General features: G+C 37.3%; 1 protein-coding gene across 30 annotated transcripts in view; it reads left to right on the forward strand.

The window, feature by feature from the left end:
* Window positions 1–15,363, forward strand: part of RIMS2 (regulating synaptic membrane exocytosis 2) — a 718,020-nt gene that overhangs the window by 171,039 nt on the left and 531,618 nt on the right. For all 30 annotated transcript variants that reach the window (XM_089336449.1, XM_089336431.1, XM_089336432.1 and 27 more), the window contains one exon: window positions 5,966–6,176. In XM_089336449.1, the coding sequence (XP_089192575.1) occupies window positions 5,966–6,176 (211 nt within the window). The remainder of the gene's footprint in view (window positions 1–5,965; window positions 6,177–15,363) is intronic.

Genomic DNA, 15,363 nt, shown 5'->3' on the forward strand with positions numbered 1-15,363 from the left:
CCCTGCAATATTTTCCTGGTTCTTTTTTCTGCGGCTACCGTAACTCCCCTTTTATTAAACTAAATTTTCCCGGACTATTGGTGCACGCCCTCACTATTCCGCCATCTTGGCTCCGCCTGTATCCCATAAGTTTTTTTTTTTTTTTTTTTGATAGGCAGAGTGGACAGTGAGAGAGAGAGACAGAGAGAGAAAGGTCTTCCTTTGCCGTTGGTTCACCCTCCAATGGCCGCCGCTGCAGCCGGCGCACCGCGCTGATCCGATGGCAGGAGCCAGGAGCCAGGTGCTTTTCCTGGTCTCCCATGGGGTGCAGGGCCCAAGCACTTGGGCCATCCTCCACTGCACTCCCTGGCCATAGCAGAGAGCTGGCCTTGAAGAGGGGCAACCGGGACAGAATCCGGCGCCCCGACCGGGACTAGAACCCGGTGTGCCGGCGCCGCAAGGTGGAGGATTAGCCTATTGAGCCACGGCACCGGCTCTCATAAGTTTTGATATGTTGTTTCATCATGTTCACTTGTTTCTAGGAAGTTTTGTTTTCCCTCTTGATTTCTTCTATGACCAATTTGTTCAATCAGGATTCTGTTGTTCAGTTTCTCTGTGCATATTTTCTAGGGTTTCTTAAGCTGTTAATTTCTAGCTTCTTTTTCCATTGTTGTCAGAAAAATTACAATGTATGATTTAGTTTTTGTTTTTGTAATATGGCCTAGCATATGGCCTATCCTAGAGAAAGTTCCATGCACTGATGAAAATAGTGTGTATTCTGTAGCTGTGGGATGATATGTTCTCTAGATATCACTTAGGTATATTTAATTGATAGTGTGGATTTACTCTATTGTTTCATTGTTGTTGTTGTTGTTGTTTTTTTTTTTGTCTAGTTTATTTGTCCATTGATGAAAGTGGTATGTTGAAGTCCCCTGTTACTATTGTATTTATGTCTTCATCTTCCTTTAGATCCACTAACATTTGTTTTAAATAGCCAGATGCCATAGCATTGGGTGCATATGGATTTAGTATAGTCATATCTTCCTGTTGAATCGATCTCTTAATCATTACATAACTCCCTTCTTTGTCTTTTTTTGACAGTTTTTACATTTTAAAGTCTATGTTGTCTGATACTAGGATGGCTACTTCTGCTCTTTCTGCTTTCCGTTAGTATGGAATATATTTTTTTCATCCTTACTGTATCAGTCTGTGTATATCTTTGTGAGTTGTGTTTATTGTAGGCAGAATGTAGATGAGACTTGTTTTTTAACCTATTCAGCCAGTTTATATCTTTTAATTGGAGAATTTAGGCCATTTACATTCCAGGCTATTATTGACAAATAATTCCTTGGTCTTGCCAGTTTTCCATAAATATTCCTATTGTATTTGTATTTCCTTTGTATTTTACTAGGAGTTTTTCTGCCTTTATATTTTTCTTGATGATGACAATTTTTCTCTGTTTCCGTGTATATCATTTGTAAGGCTGGATGAATGATGACGAAATCTTTCAATTTCTGTTTGGTTTTGAAGGTCTTTATCTCCCTTTCATTTATAAATGAGGGCTTTGCTGGGTACAATATTCTGGATTGATAGATTTTTTTTTCTTTTAGGACTTGGGTTATGTCTCTCTATTCACTCATAGTCTATAAAGTTTCTGATGATTATCAGTCTAATAGGAGATTCTTTGAAGGTAATCTGGCATTTCTCTTGTGTACATTTTGGGATCTCTTCTTTATGTTTTAGTTTTAAAAAATTGACTAAAATGTGTCATGGTAAACATTTTCTGATTATATTTATGAAGAGTTCTCTGTGCTTGGTGTGCTTGGATGTCCCTATTTTTCTCCAAATTAAAAAAGTTTTCTGCTTTTGTCATGTATACATTTGAGGTCAGATAAAAAAAAATCAATGCCTGGATCAATGCAACTTTTTCTAATTATTTTCTAGTTTCAGTTTTTGTATTTAAGTCTTTACTTCAATTTGAGTTGATTTTTGTACCTGATGTGATCTAAGGGTCTAATTGCATTATTTTGCATGTAGAGATTCTGTTTTTCCTATATCATTGATTATAGACTGTCCATTTCCTAGTGTGTGTTTGTTTTTAACACAATTATCAAAAATTATTTGAATGTAAATGCATGATTTTATTTCTAGGCCCTTTATTCTATTACATTGATATATATGAATTTTTTTAAAGATTTATTTATTTACTTGAGAGGCATAGTTTACAGGCATAGAGAGGGAGAAAGAGAAAAAGAGAGAGGAACGTTGTCCATGTGCTGGTTCACTCCCAGGTGGCCACAATGGCCAGAGCTGAGCTGATCTGAAGCCAGGAGCCAAGGTTTCCCACGTGGGTGCAGGGGTCCAAGCACTTCTACCATCTTCTACTGTTTTCCCAGGCCAACAACATGGAGCTGGATTGGAAGTGGAGCAACCTGGACTCAAACTGGTCACCCCTATGGGATGCTGGCACTGCAGGCAGATGCTTAACTTACTAAGCCACAGCGCTGGCCCCTGAGAGTTTGTTTTTGTGCTGGAAACATGCTGTTTTTTAATTCTTCTTCCTTACTTATTTATTTGAAAGGCAGAGTTACAGAGCTAGAGAGAGAAGGAGAGACAGAGAGAGAGATCTTCCTTCAGCTGGTTCACTCCTCAAAAGACTGCAACAGCCAGGATGGGACAGGCCAAAGTCAGAAGCCAGGAGCTTCTTTTCAAGTCTCTCATTTAGGTGCAGGGGTCCAAGCACTTTGGCTGTCTCCTGCTTTCCCAGGTCATTAGCAGGGAGCTGGATTGGAGTGGAGTAGCTGGGACTCAAACTGTTGCACATATTGGATGCTGGTGCTTCAGGCTAAGGTTTTAATTTGCTGAGCCACATTGCTGCCCCCCCCTCCCCTGGGCATTCCTTATAAGATTAGTCTAGAACTGATGAGCCCCCTCCAATCTTATTATCTGAGAAAGTCTTTATCTTGACCTTTTTTTAATTATGTAGATTTAAAATTATAATGCTTATTTTTATTTTATTTGAAAGGCAAAGAGAGACAGAGAAAGATTTTCTATCCACTAGTTTACTCTCCAAATGCCTGCAACTGCTAGGGCTGGGCCAGTCAAAAGCCAGGAAGCTGGAATTCAATGAGTCTCCCATGTAGGTATCATGGACCCAATTACTTGAGCCATTATCTGCTGTCTCCCATGGTACACATTAACAGGAAGCTGGAATCAGAAGCAAAGCAGGCACTCTGATATGGTATGCAGTCATCCTAAGCAGCATCTTAAACACTGTACCAAATACCCAGTGCTTTCTTTTATTTCTTAAGGACAGCTTTGCTGGGTACAGTTTTCTTTGGTTGAGTTTTTTCCCTTAAGCACTTGGAATATTTGTCATTTTACTTTCTTTGACTTCTGAGATTTTTGCTGAGAAGTCAAATTGCTGCCAGTCTTATTAGAATACCTGTATATGTGATTTCCTCTTTTTCTATTGTCTCTCTTAGGGTCCTCTGTTTGATTTCAAGTTTGATCATCATGTGTTTGATCATTAGGTATAGTCTTCTTTAGATTGAATCCAGTTGAACCTTATACTTTCCTGTATCTGAATATTTGAATCTTTCCAAGATTTGTAAAATTTTTTTGTTACAATTTCTTTAAATGATCTTTCTGCCCATCTCTGTCTTCTACTTTTTGAACTCCCAAAACTAATTTTTTTCTTATGATGTCCTATAAATTCTGTAAGCTTTCTTCATTTATTTTCATTCTTTTTTTCTTCTCAGAATGTATTTTCAAATAACCTGTCCTTGTACTCATGGATTTATTTTTTCTTCTGATGGATCAATTTTGCCGTCAGTGCTCTCTTCTGAATTTTTCACTTCATTTATTATATTTTTCATGTCCAGAATCTCTGAGTTCTTTTTATAATTTCAATCTCTTAGTTAAATTTCTCATATTAGTCATTAGTTTTTTTTGTTGTTGTTGTTTATTTCTCTCTATTTTCTAGAAGTTTGACAGCTTCCTTAAAATCATTGTTTTGGATTCTTTGTCAGATTGTTCATATAGTTTCATTTATTTGGGGTCAGCTACTGGGAAATTATCATAGTTTTTGGTGGTGCTATATCTCCTTGGTTTTTCATGGTTTTTGTTGTCTTACATTAATGTCTACACTCAAAGAAGTAGGAACTTACTTATGCTGTACAATTTGTTATTTTATGGGAAAGCTATTTGGAGTCAGCCTGTCTAGAGATTCCAGGGAGTCTGTCATTGTCTGTGGAAGTGCTTGCTGCTAGAATCCTTAGGCAGTCTGGCCTGGTATCTGACCGGGCCTGTATACAGACCCTGAGCCTGGATCCTCTATGATGATGAATTTGTTGATTTGTTTCTTTAGACTTGGTCTTGGAGCTTATATTTGGGGGCTGATCTGGCATTGGAATAGGCCTTGGGTCTGCATCAAGAGGAGCTATTTAAATACTGAGATGGGCCTGGAGCCTTGTTCTGAAGAACTGGCCTGTGAATGTGATGTTGCTCAGTCTGCGTCCTGTGGGGTGAGCCTCAGTGGTGGGTCTTCAGGGGTGGACCCGGAGCCTTTGTCCATGGGGGATATCTGTGTCTACTGTGACAAGGCATGGATCCTGTTTCTGCTGGATCATGATATTGCACAGATTAACCTGGAGGATATAATTGTGACTGACATGGTACTAGGCAGGCCTGAAACTTGTTTCTAAGTGTGCCTACTTCATGTGTTAGACCAGGTATCTCTACTTGGCACTATGATAAGCTGCAGCTTTTAGCTGCCTGTATGATGGCCATCTCTGTCTTTTGTGTTCCTGGAAAAGGTGAAAGAGTCTGTTAAATTTCTCCTTGGGGAGGCCTTTACTCTTTGTTATTTAGATTGTTTGCTTTAAAAGTCCAACTCTTTAATAGACTAAAGGAAAGTTATGGTTTTTGTTTTTGCACATTATTCATCCTTTTGTTGTTAGAATGGGAGTGACATTATTTGTAGTTTTCTAAGTCCTAAGCTGAACTCTTTATCATCTTCAGATTTCAATTTTTTATAAAAACAGTTTTATCACAATTTTAAGCATCACAAATAATATCATATATTTGGCATGTTTGTTCTAACCCCTTTGATTTATTGTTAAAGTAAAGCCTAGCTCTAGTTTACACAGCTTCATTTATTAGTGCTTTCTCAGAGTGAACTAATGTCCAGACTGTTGAACAGATTTAAACAATTAGTGAGCATATATCCAGTGTTCTCCCTTCTGTTTGAATTCTTTAGATCATCCCAGTTGAGCTTGATTTGAAGGTCATAGCTTTTGATTTTACTTTATAAGTCAAATTAGCTTTCTGTATTTCTAAAGCTAAACAGTTGAAATATATTTGAAATATTTTGGAGTCTGTGATCGAAAATATATTACAAATGGTAGATATTGTAGAGTTTAAAAATATTTAATGTATTTGAAAGGCAGAGTTACAGAGAGAGAGGGTTGGGGTGGGGAATCATTCATCTACTGGTTCACTCCCCAAATGGCCTCTCAGCGGGCAGGGGTTGGGGCAGGCCAAAGCCAGGAGCTTCATTCAGATCTTGCACATGGGTGCAGGGGCCCAAGGACTTGGGCCATCTTTGGCTGATTTCTCAGGTGCGTTATAGAGAGCTAGATTGGAAGCAGAGCAGCTGGGATTTGAACGGGTATCCATATGGGATGCTGGCATTTGCAGGCAGTGGTTTAACACATTATGCTACAATGTTAGCTCTGTAACTGTAGAATTTTTAATCAAAAGCATATCCTCAGAAACATATTTTATGGTTTCTTAGTATGTATGTCAGAATGAGTAAGTTGGCAACGCTTTCAAGGTGTATGTGGTATATAATATTTTATTATGTAAATTGGAAAATTAAATGTTTGTTTTTATTTTTATCCTGTAGATTTTTTTATAAAATTATGTTTATAAATTCCATGAAACACCAGGAAACCAATTTTTTATCTGTTTGTTTTTTCTGCAGAAAACTGCACCAGCAGTTTGAAATGTATAAGGAACAGGTAAAGAAGATGGGAGAAGAATCACAGCAGCAGCAAGAACAGAAGGGTGATGCTCCAACCTGTGGTATCTGCCACAAAACAAAGTTTGCTGATGGATGTGGCCATAACTGTTCTTATTGCCAAACAAAGTTCTGTGCTCGTTGTGGAGGTCGAGTGTCTCTACGCTCAAACAAGGTACAGAAGTGAAAATTATGTAAAACTTCTCTTTTAGTTATAAAATAAAGGAGATAACTAAATAATGTTAACCAAATAATGAAAACTTTCTCTGTTTACCTTCATTTTAGACAAAATGTATTATGTATTTCCACTGTGTTAAAATTATATTGGCCTCATATCATGTCAGTTTATCATTTTGTTTAGAATTGTAGGATCTTAGACTTTCAAAGATGATCACAAGAATTTAGAGATTAGTTGGTCTCATTCATTTTATAAGTGCAAATAACTCAGATCCAGAGAGACTATATTCTTAAAGTCACATAATTGATCAATGTCAGAGTTTTGATACAACTTTTTTTCATTGTGACAGACCTTCCCAAACATTGTAGAGTTGTTTTTCCTATAGTATACTTCCTTTCCTTGTCAGAGTAGCCCTTTTCAGCTTTGAGATTTTCTTTCATAATTTCATAGACTTTGAAGCTACCTTCCTCTTTAACATTAATTAAATGATTCAGTATGAAATTTAAAGATCTATTAAGGATTTGTGTCATACTTTCACTAGAATTTTATAGCTTATTCATACACTTTTGGTAATATGTTAATGCTACCTAAAAAATGCCTTGTTGAAAGCAACAAAAGAAGTATTCAAAAAAATGTTTGCCTCAGTAAGTTCTTTAGAATTTGCTTTTATGTCTTCATAGATGTCTTATATCCTACTTATTTACTTAGGTAGCTTTTAAATGGGAAGCCTACATTTTTATCTACATTATTTAGATGTAATTGTGGGAATTAATTCACCTGTGTGATTTCATGTCTTCATTTTTTCTATTATTTTCTCTTCCTTATTGTTTTGTGTAGAGTTGGTATTATTTCATCCTTTAATGTTTACTGGACTTCAGCACTGAACCCATTTGGACATGTGATTGTAAATTTTAGAAAGGATTTTTTTAAGTAAAAATTTAATTTCCTTAATAACTATATTTTATTCAAATTATCATTTTTTTCTTGAATCAGCTTTGTAGTTGTATCTTTCAAGGAATTTGTATAGTCCCTCATATTTGTCTAATTCATTGGCATAAAGATGTTAATAGTAATTGATTATTCTTTTAAAACCTTAGAATCTGTAATGGTGCCACCTCTTTGATTCCTTATATTGGTATTTTGTGACTTTGTTTGTGAATTTTATTGATATCCTAGAATCAACTTTTGGTTTCATGGATTTTTTCATTGTTCATTTTTGCTGTGATATTTACTACTTTTTTTCCTACTTACTTTGGGTTAAGTTTCCTCCTTTTCTTAAGAGAGATGCTGAGATTTTTTTCTTTGAGATTTTTTTTCTTTGAGATTTTTCTGTTTTTCTAATATAGTAATCACATTCTGTAAGTATCCCCTTGATACTACTTTAGTGGCATGCCAAAAATTCTGACATGTTGTCTTTTCATTTTCTTTCAGTTAAAAATACTTGCACATTTTCTCTTTTCTTCTTTGACTCATTAATTATTTAATAGCATTTTATTTTTATTTAAATATTGGGGACTTTACAGAAATCTCTCTGTTAATGATTTCTAATTTAATTGCATTGTGGCTTATTTTGGTAAAATTTCCATATGTATTAAGAGGAGAATATATTCCGTTTTTGGCCAGAGTATTTTTTAAACTATAACTTATTCTTTTTATTAAATTCATTGTATATAATTTATTAATGTATATAGTACATTTAAGTATAGGATGCCCATGCCTTCTTAATATGTGATTAAGACCTTCTGATTTCCTTTGTGAACACAAGAGAGATACTATAGATTAAAGTTGGTGAATTCTATATTATAAAAAACAAACTCTTCCACTAATTCTACCATCCTGTGAAGGCAAATATAGAAAGAACAAAGGAAGTGAGGTGGGTGTTTAGTGCAGCAGTTAAAATGCAACTTGGAACACTGACATCTCAAATTGTGGTGCCTGGATTCTAGTTCCAGCTCCTTTTCAGATTCCAGCTTCTTGCCAATGTATACCTTTGGAGACAGCAGGTGATTGATTGTGAGAAACAAATGGAAGCACATTTGCAAATTAGAAAATAGGCAGTTAGTGCTTAATATTCAGGTAAGCACTCAAAGAGCTGTAGGTACTACAGTAGGTAGTAATAGTAGTTGTATTTTCTTTTTTTTTAAGGATTTATTTTTTATTCGAAAGTCAGAGTTATACAGAGAGAGGAGAGGCAGAGAGAGAAAGAGAGAGAGAGAGAGATAGAGAGTACCTCCATCCGATGGTTCATTCTCCAGTTGGCCAAAACGGCCGGAGCTGCGCCGATCCAAAGCCAGGAGCCAGGAGCCTCCTCCAGGTCTCCCATTCGGGTGCAGGGGCACAAGGACTTGAGCCATCTTCCACTGCTTTCCCAGGCCACAGCAGAGAGCTGGATTGGAAGTGGAGCAGCCGGGTCTTGAACCCGTGCCCATATGGGATACCGGTGCTTCAGGCCAGGGCATTAACCCACTGTGCCACAGCGCCAGCCCCAGTAGTAGTATTTTCACTTGAAAAAATATTCACTTACTTTTTTCTTCAGAGCTCAAAACACAGATGATAAGAAATCTTTTTTTTATTTATATAATATATTTTATTAGATTTATATAATTTTATGTTATATAATATTCACTATAATATTATATTAGATAATATTTTTTTTAAACTTTTATTTAATGAATATAAATTTCCAAAATACGACTTATGGATTACAATGGCTTCCCCCCCATACCGTCCTTCCCACCCACCACCCTCCCCTTTCCCACTCCCTCTCCCCTTCCATTCACATCAAGATTCATTTTCGATTATCTTAATATACAGAAGATCAGCTTAGTATACATTAAGTATGGATTTCAACAGTTTGCTCCCACACAGAAACATAAAGTGAAAAATAATAGATGATTTTTTTTAAATGATGATGAAATCAGAGCAGACCTATTGTCATGTTTAATCCCAGTGAGAGTCAAGTTGGGAATTGATAATTTCTTTTTTTTTTACAGAGGATCAGTTTAGTATGCATTAAGTAAGGATTTCAACAGTTTGCACCCCCATAGAAACACAAAGTGAAATATATTGTTTGAGTACTCGTTATAGCATTAAATCTCAATGCACAGCACATTAAGGATAGAGATCCTACACGAGGAGTAAGTGCACAGTGACTCCTGTTGTTGACTTTACCAATTGACACTCCTGTCTATGGCATCAGTAATCTCCCTATGCTCCAGTCATGAGTTTCCAAGGCTATGGAAGCCCTCTGAGTTCTCCGACTCTTATCTTGTTTAGACAAGGTCATAGTCAAAGTGGAGGTTCTCTCCTCCCTTCAGAGAAAGGTACCTCCTTCTTTGATGACCTGTTCCTTCCACTGGGATCTCACTCGCAGAGATCTTTTGCCAGAGTGTCTTGGCTTTCCATGCCTGAAATACTCTCATGAGCTTTTCAGCCAGCTCCGAATGCCTTTAGGGCTGATTCTGAGGCCAGAGTGCTATTTAGGACATCTGCCATTCTATGAGTCTGCTGATTATCTCACTTCTCATGTTGGATCACTCTCCCCTTTATTTACTCCATCGGTTAGCGTTAGCAGGTACTAGACTTGTCTATGTGCTCCCTTTGACTCCCAGTCCCTCCACCATGACCAACTGTGAACTGAAATTGATCACCTGGAACAGTGAGATGGCATTGGTACATGCCACCTCGATGGGATTGAATTGGAATCCCCTGGTATGCTTCCAACTCCACCACTTGGGGCAAGTCAGCCTGAGCATGTCCCAAATTATACATCTCTTCCCTCTCCCATTCCCACTCCCATGTTCAACAGGGATCACATTTCAGTTAATTTTCAACACTTAAGAATAACTGTGCATCAATTACAGAACTAAACAACTTAATACATTATCCCTCTTAGTAGTTTTATCTGTTCTACTTAATATGACTGGTTTAGTTCTGTTTTTTTTTTTTTTTTAATTTAATTTAATTATTGAGAGGTAGAGTTACAGACAGTGAGAGGCAGAGAGAGAGAGAGAGGTGTTCATCCGCTGGTTCACTCCCCAAATGGCTGCAACTGCCAGAGCTGCACCCGTCCAAAGCCAGGAGCCAGGTGCTTCTTCCCAGTTTCCCATGTGGGTGCAGGGGCCCAAGCACTTGGGCCATCTTCTACTGCTTTCCCAGGCCACAGCAGAGAGCTGGACTGGAAGAGGGGTAGCCGTTACTAGAACTGGCTCCCATATGGGATGCTGGCGCTGCAGGCGGATTAACCTACTGCGCCACAGTGCCGACCCGAAGCCACCATTCTTTATAGTCTTAAAAAATAAATGCTTTATGTAAAGTCTGGAGATGTTATATGAAATACAGTAATATGCATATACAATAGAATAGTGTAATATAATACAATAATAACCTTATTATCACTGCATTATGAACTTGTGTGTTCTTTTTTTTATTAGTAAATGTGTGATATACTCTCAAAATCTGACTTATAAATAAATAGTAAAAATATTTCTATAAATTCAAATTACCTCTGGGGGGCTGTCATTTGGTTCAGCTGTTGGACTGCCACTTGTGATACTTATATCCCATATTGGAGCACCTGTGTTCAAGTCCATGCTCTGCTTCCAATTCCAACTTCTTGCTAATGCACATCCTGGAAGGCAGAAATGATGGCTCAAGTAGTTGATTCCCTGCCACATAGCCAGAGTATTTTTAAGTGCCTATCAAATCAACTTGATTGAAACAATTGTTCAAGTATAGTGTATTGCTGTTGATCTTCTGCCTTTTCATCCTATTGATTATTAGAAGAGTATTGAAATAGGTGACAGCACTGAACTTTGTCTATTTTCCCTTGCAGTTCTGTCTATTTTCATTTCATGTGTTTTAGATCCATAAAGTTTAGGATTGTTGGATGCGAGGGTGATGTGGCTATGACATCTGTCACTTCATTGATCACCAGGGTTGATTCAGCTGATCTTGCTGACTAGGTGTGTGTCCCCTTCCTCCCTTACTGCTCCGTGTGCATCCCTCCCGAAGCTGTGTGCTTGCTCGAAAAGGATGACCTTCCCCGCTAGAGGAGGTCCGGTCTTCAGTCAAGGGTATACAAGTAACTGCGCTCCCCTGCTAGAACTTCCAAAGATTAGGATTGTTATATCCTCTTATTGACTTGATCCTTTTACATTATTAAGTGATTTTATTTATTCTTAGTAATACTCTTTGCTCTGAAATCTGATCTTACTATAGCTACTCCACGTTTCTGTTGGGTGGTATTAATCCATTGTGTTCCATAATCCTAAGTATAGGACAAATATGGAAACTGAAATTGAGCAATGGATATACCACTTATGGGAACTTTGAAAAAATACTATGCCATTGAAATATTTGTAGAATTGAAAACTTGAGACTTAATGGGTTAACATGCTACATGTTTTTCTATTCTTTTGCTTGAAGCTTATTTGTTCCTATATATTTGAAGTACATTTCTTATAGGCAGAATATAGTTAGGCCTTGCTATGCTTTCCAGTCTGACAGTCTTTGCCTTTTAATTTGCTGTTTAGACAATTGACATTTAATATGATTATTGGTGTGGTTTGATTTGATTATATCATTTGCCTTTGGTTTTCTACTTGACCTATTTTGTCTTTGTTTCTATTTTTTAATACTATTTTGGATTACTCCTGGATTTTTTTTTTTCAGTGAGGAACTACAGTTCTCAAGTGATTTTTATCATTCTGTTTTTTCTTCATTGTTGACTCAAGAGCTATAACTTTGTTTTGTTGTTTTATTAATCAGTTCAGTTTTTGTCATATACAACTTTAAATTATCATAATCAACTCTCAACCATTTTTATAATATATAATGTATATTGTAACATGCTAATAATAGAGTACTTCCATTTCTTTTCTTTTGGCTCTATGTTATTTGTGTCTTATTTTGCTTTCTCTCATTTTATAAATTCCACAATACATCATATTCCTTTTTAAAAATGTTTATATTTAAAGATTTTAAATAATAAGAAAAATATATACCATTTTTAGTACTATTCTTTTCTTTTTATAGATTTGTACTTCTATCTCTAACTGTATTTTTTTTCTAAATTCTTTCCCCAATGAAAACTTTTATTTAAGGAATACAAATTTCATAAGTACAGATTTAGGAATACAGTGATTCTTCCCACCATATCCCCTTCCCACCATTACTCCCACCCCTCTTCCATTCTCCACTAAGATCCACTTTCAATTAACTTTATACAGAGGACCAACTCTATACTAAGTAAAGAGTTCAACAATTTGCACAAAGAAAACACATTAAAAAAACACTGTTCCTCAACAATCAAGACAAGGGCTGTTCAAAGTCATTGCATATTGAAGATAATTTCACTTATTTTTTAAGAAACTTAATTAACTTTAAAGAAGCACCCAAGAATGATACATCTTTTGTGAGCACTTAGACATAATTATAATACAACTCTTTTTTTAAATATTTTTTTAACTTTTATTTAATGAATATAAATTTCCAAAGTACAGCTTATGGATTACAGTGGCTCCCCCCCCCCATAACTGTATTTTATTTGCCTGAAGGGTTTATTTTAACATTTCTTACAATGCAAAGATGCTGATGAAAACTTTCAACTTTGTTTTGTTCTGAACATTTTGCCTTCATTATTTTATGAGATATTTTTGCTGAGTATAGAATTCTAGGTTAACTTTTTTTCTTTTTGTATTTTGAAGTTATTGCTTCTTTACCTTCACCTTTTCACTGTTTCTGAGGAGAAATGTGCTATTATTCACATTCTTATTTTTCTGTGCATAGTATGTACTTTTTCTCTGGTTTCTTAAATGGTTTTAAATCTCTAGTTATGTGCAATTCAGTTACAATGTTCTATAGTGTATTTCTATTTAAATTTCTTGTGTTTGGGTTTTGTTGAATATTTTGGATTTCTGATTTATAGTTTATAAGATTTGAGGTAATTTCGGCCATTATTTTTTTTTTTTTTTTTGACAGGCAGAGTGGACAGTGAGAGAGAGACAGAGAGAGAAAGGTCTTCCTTTGCCGTTGGTTCACCCTCCAATGGCCGCCGCTGCAGCCGGCGCACCGCGCTGATCCTGGCAGGAGCCAGGAGCCAGGTGCTTTTCCTGGTCTCCCATGGGGTGCAGGGCCCAAGCACCTGGGCCATCCTCCACTGCACTCCCTGGCCATAGCAGAGAGCTGGCCTGGAAGAGGGGCAACCGGGACAGAATCCGGCGCCCCAACCGGGACTAGAACCCGGTGTGCCGGCGCCGCAAGGTGGAGGATTAGCCTATTGAGCCACGGCGCCGGCTTTTCGGCCATTATTTTAACATATTTATCCTGATCCCTCCACTTTCTTCTCTTATGCAGGAATTCCTATTACATATATCTTTGGCTGCTTGAAACTGTGCTACAGGTTATTTATGTTCTTTATATTAAACCAACTTTTGTTTTCCTCCTGTGTTTCATTTTTTATACTTCCTATCACTGTGCTTTTAAGTGTACTGCTCTTTTCTCCTGCACTATCAAATATTCTGTTTATATCATTCTGTATGTATTTTTTAAATCTCAGATGAAGTTTTAAAGACTATAGTTTCAATTTTGGATTTCTTTCTTTCTTTCTTTCTTTCTTTCTTTCTTTCTTTCTTTCTTTCTTTCTTTCTTTCTTTCTTTCTTTTTTTTTTTTTTTTACAGGCAGAGTGGGCAGTGAGAGAGAGAGACAGAGAGAAAGGTCTTCCTTTGCCGTTGGTTCACCCTCCAATGGCCGCCGTGGCCGGCGCGCTGCGGCCAGTGCACCGCGCTGATCCGAAGGCAGGAGCCAGGTGCTTCTCCTGGTCTCCCATGGGGTGCAGGGCCCAAGCACTTGGGCCATCCTCCACTGCACTCCCTGGCCATAGCAGAGAGCTGGCCTTGAAGAGGGGCAACCGGGACAGAATCCGGCGTCCCGACTGGTACTAGAACCCGGTGTGCTGGCGCTGCTAGGCGGAGGATTAGCCTAGTGAGCTGCGGCGCCGGCCCGGATTTCTTTTTATAATCCATGGGCTCCATAACTTTTTGAACATATAGAATATGGTTGTAATTACTATTTTGATGTCTTTATTTGATAACCATAATATTTATGTAAATTCTGGGTTGATTTTGATTGATTATTCTCATTATTTTATGTGTTTTCCTGAGTCTTTGCATGTCTCATATCTTAGATTGGATGCCAGGCATTGTAAATTTTACCTTGTTGAGTGGTGGCTATTTTTGCATTGCTATAACTCTTTGATTTTTCTTCTAGGATACAGTTAAGTTACATAGAAACAGTTTGAAAACTTTTACATCTTGCTTTTTACCATTCGTTAGGTTGATATGGAACATTGCTCCTGCTGAGGAAAGATTTTCCCAAGTACTTTAAAGTTTGTGAATTATGAGTTTTTCCATTCTTTCTGTTGAGAACGGCCACTGTTCTCTCTAATCCTTTAAGTTTTTTTTCCCTTTCTCTTAACTTTTTTTTTTTACATGCATGCTCACTGATCATTGCTCAGCTGCAAACATGAAGGGACCCTCTGAAGACCCCTTACATTCTTGCCTTAACTTTCTCTTCTGTGGTAACTTGTTCTATGAAATCTAGTGTTGTCGGTCTCCCTAGATTTTTGATTTGTCTCTCCAAGTTTCCATGTATATCTTTCTGATATACATATTAAGAATCAATAAAATATTTGTTTCTGAGGATATTCCTTTGATTTAAAATTCTATTCAGAGCTGTGTTGTGATATAATTAGTTAAGCCTCTACCTGCAATGAAAAATGACAGAGAGAGGACAGACATAAAAACATTTTCAATTCCCTGGTACCCTCCACAAATGCCCACAACAGCCAGGGCTGGATCGGACAAAAGTCAGGAGCCCAGAACTCCATCTGAGTCTCTCATATCGGTGGCAGGGACCCAAATACTTGGGCCATCACCTCCTGCACATTGGCAGGAAGCTGGATAGCTACAACTGGAACCAACACTCCCATATGGGACGCATGCATCACAAATGGTCTAACCATTGCACCACAATAATCACCCTGGCTGTGAGCTGTTTGAGAGCAGGAATCACAGTCCTTTATCCCAGGATTCCTAGGACCTAGCACAATATGAGAACTCTTCAATACTCAATCATGGATTTTCATCACATTGTCTGCTCCTTGTCACACATACTCTCTTTTAG

The sequence above is a fragment of the Oryctolagus cuniculus genome, chromosome 6, assembly GCF_051225735.1.
Source record: "Oryctolagus cuniculus isolate XC-2025 breed Fujian yellow rabbit chromosome 6, ASM5122573v1, whole genome shotgun sequence".
Classification (NCBI taxonomy): Eukaryota; Metazoa; Chordata; class Mammalia; order Lagomorpha; family Leporidae; genus Oryctolagus; species Oryctolagus cuniculus.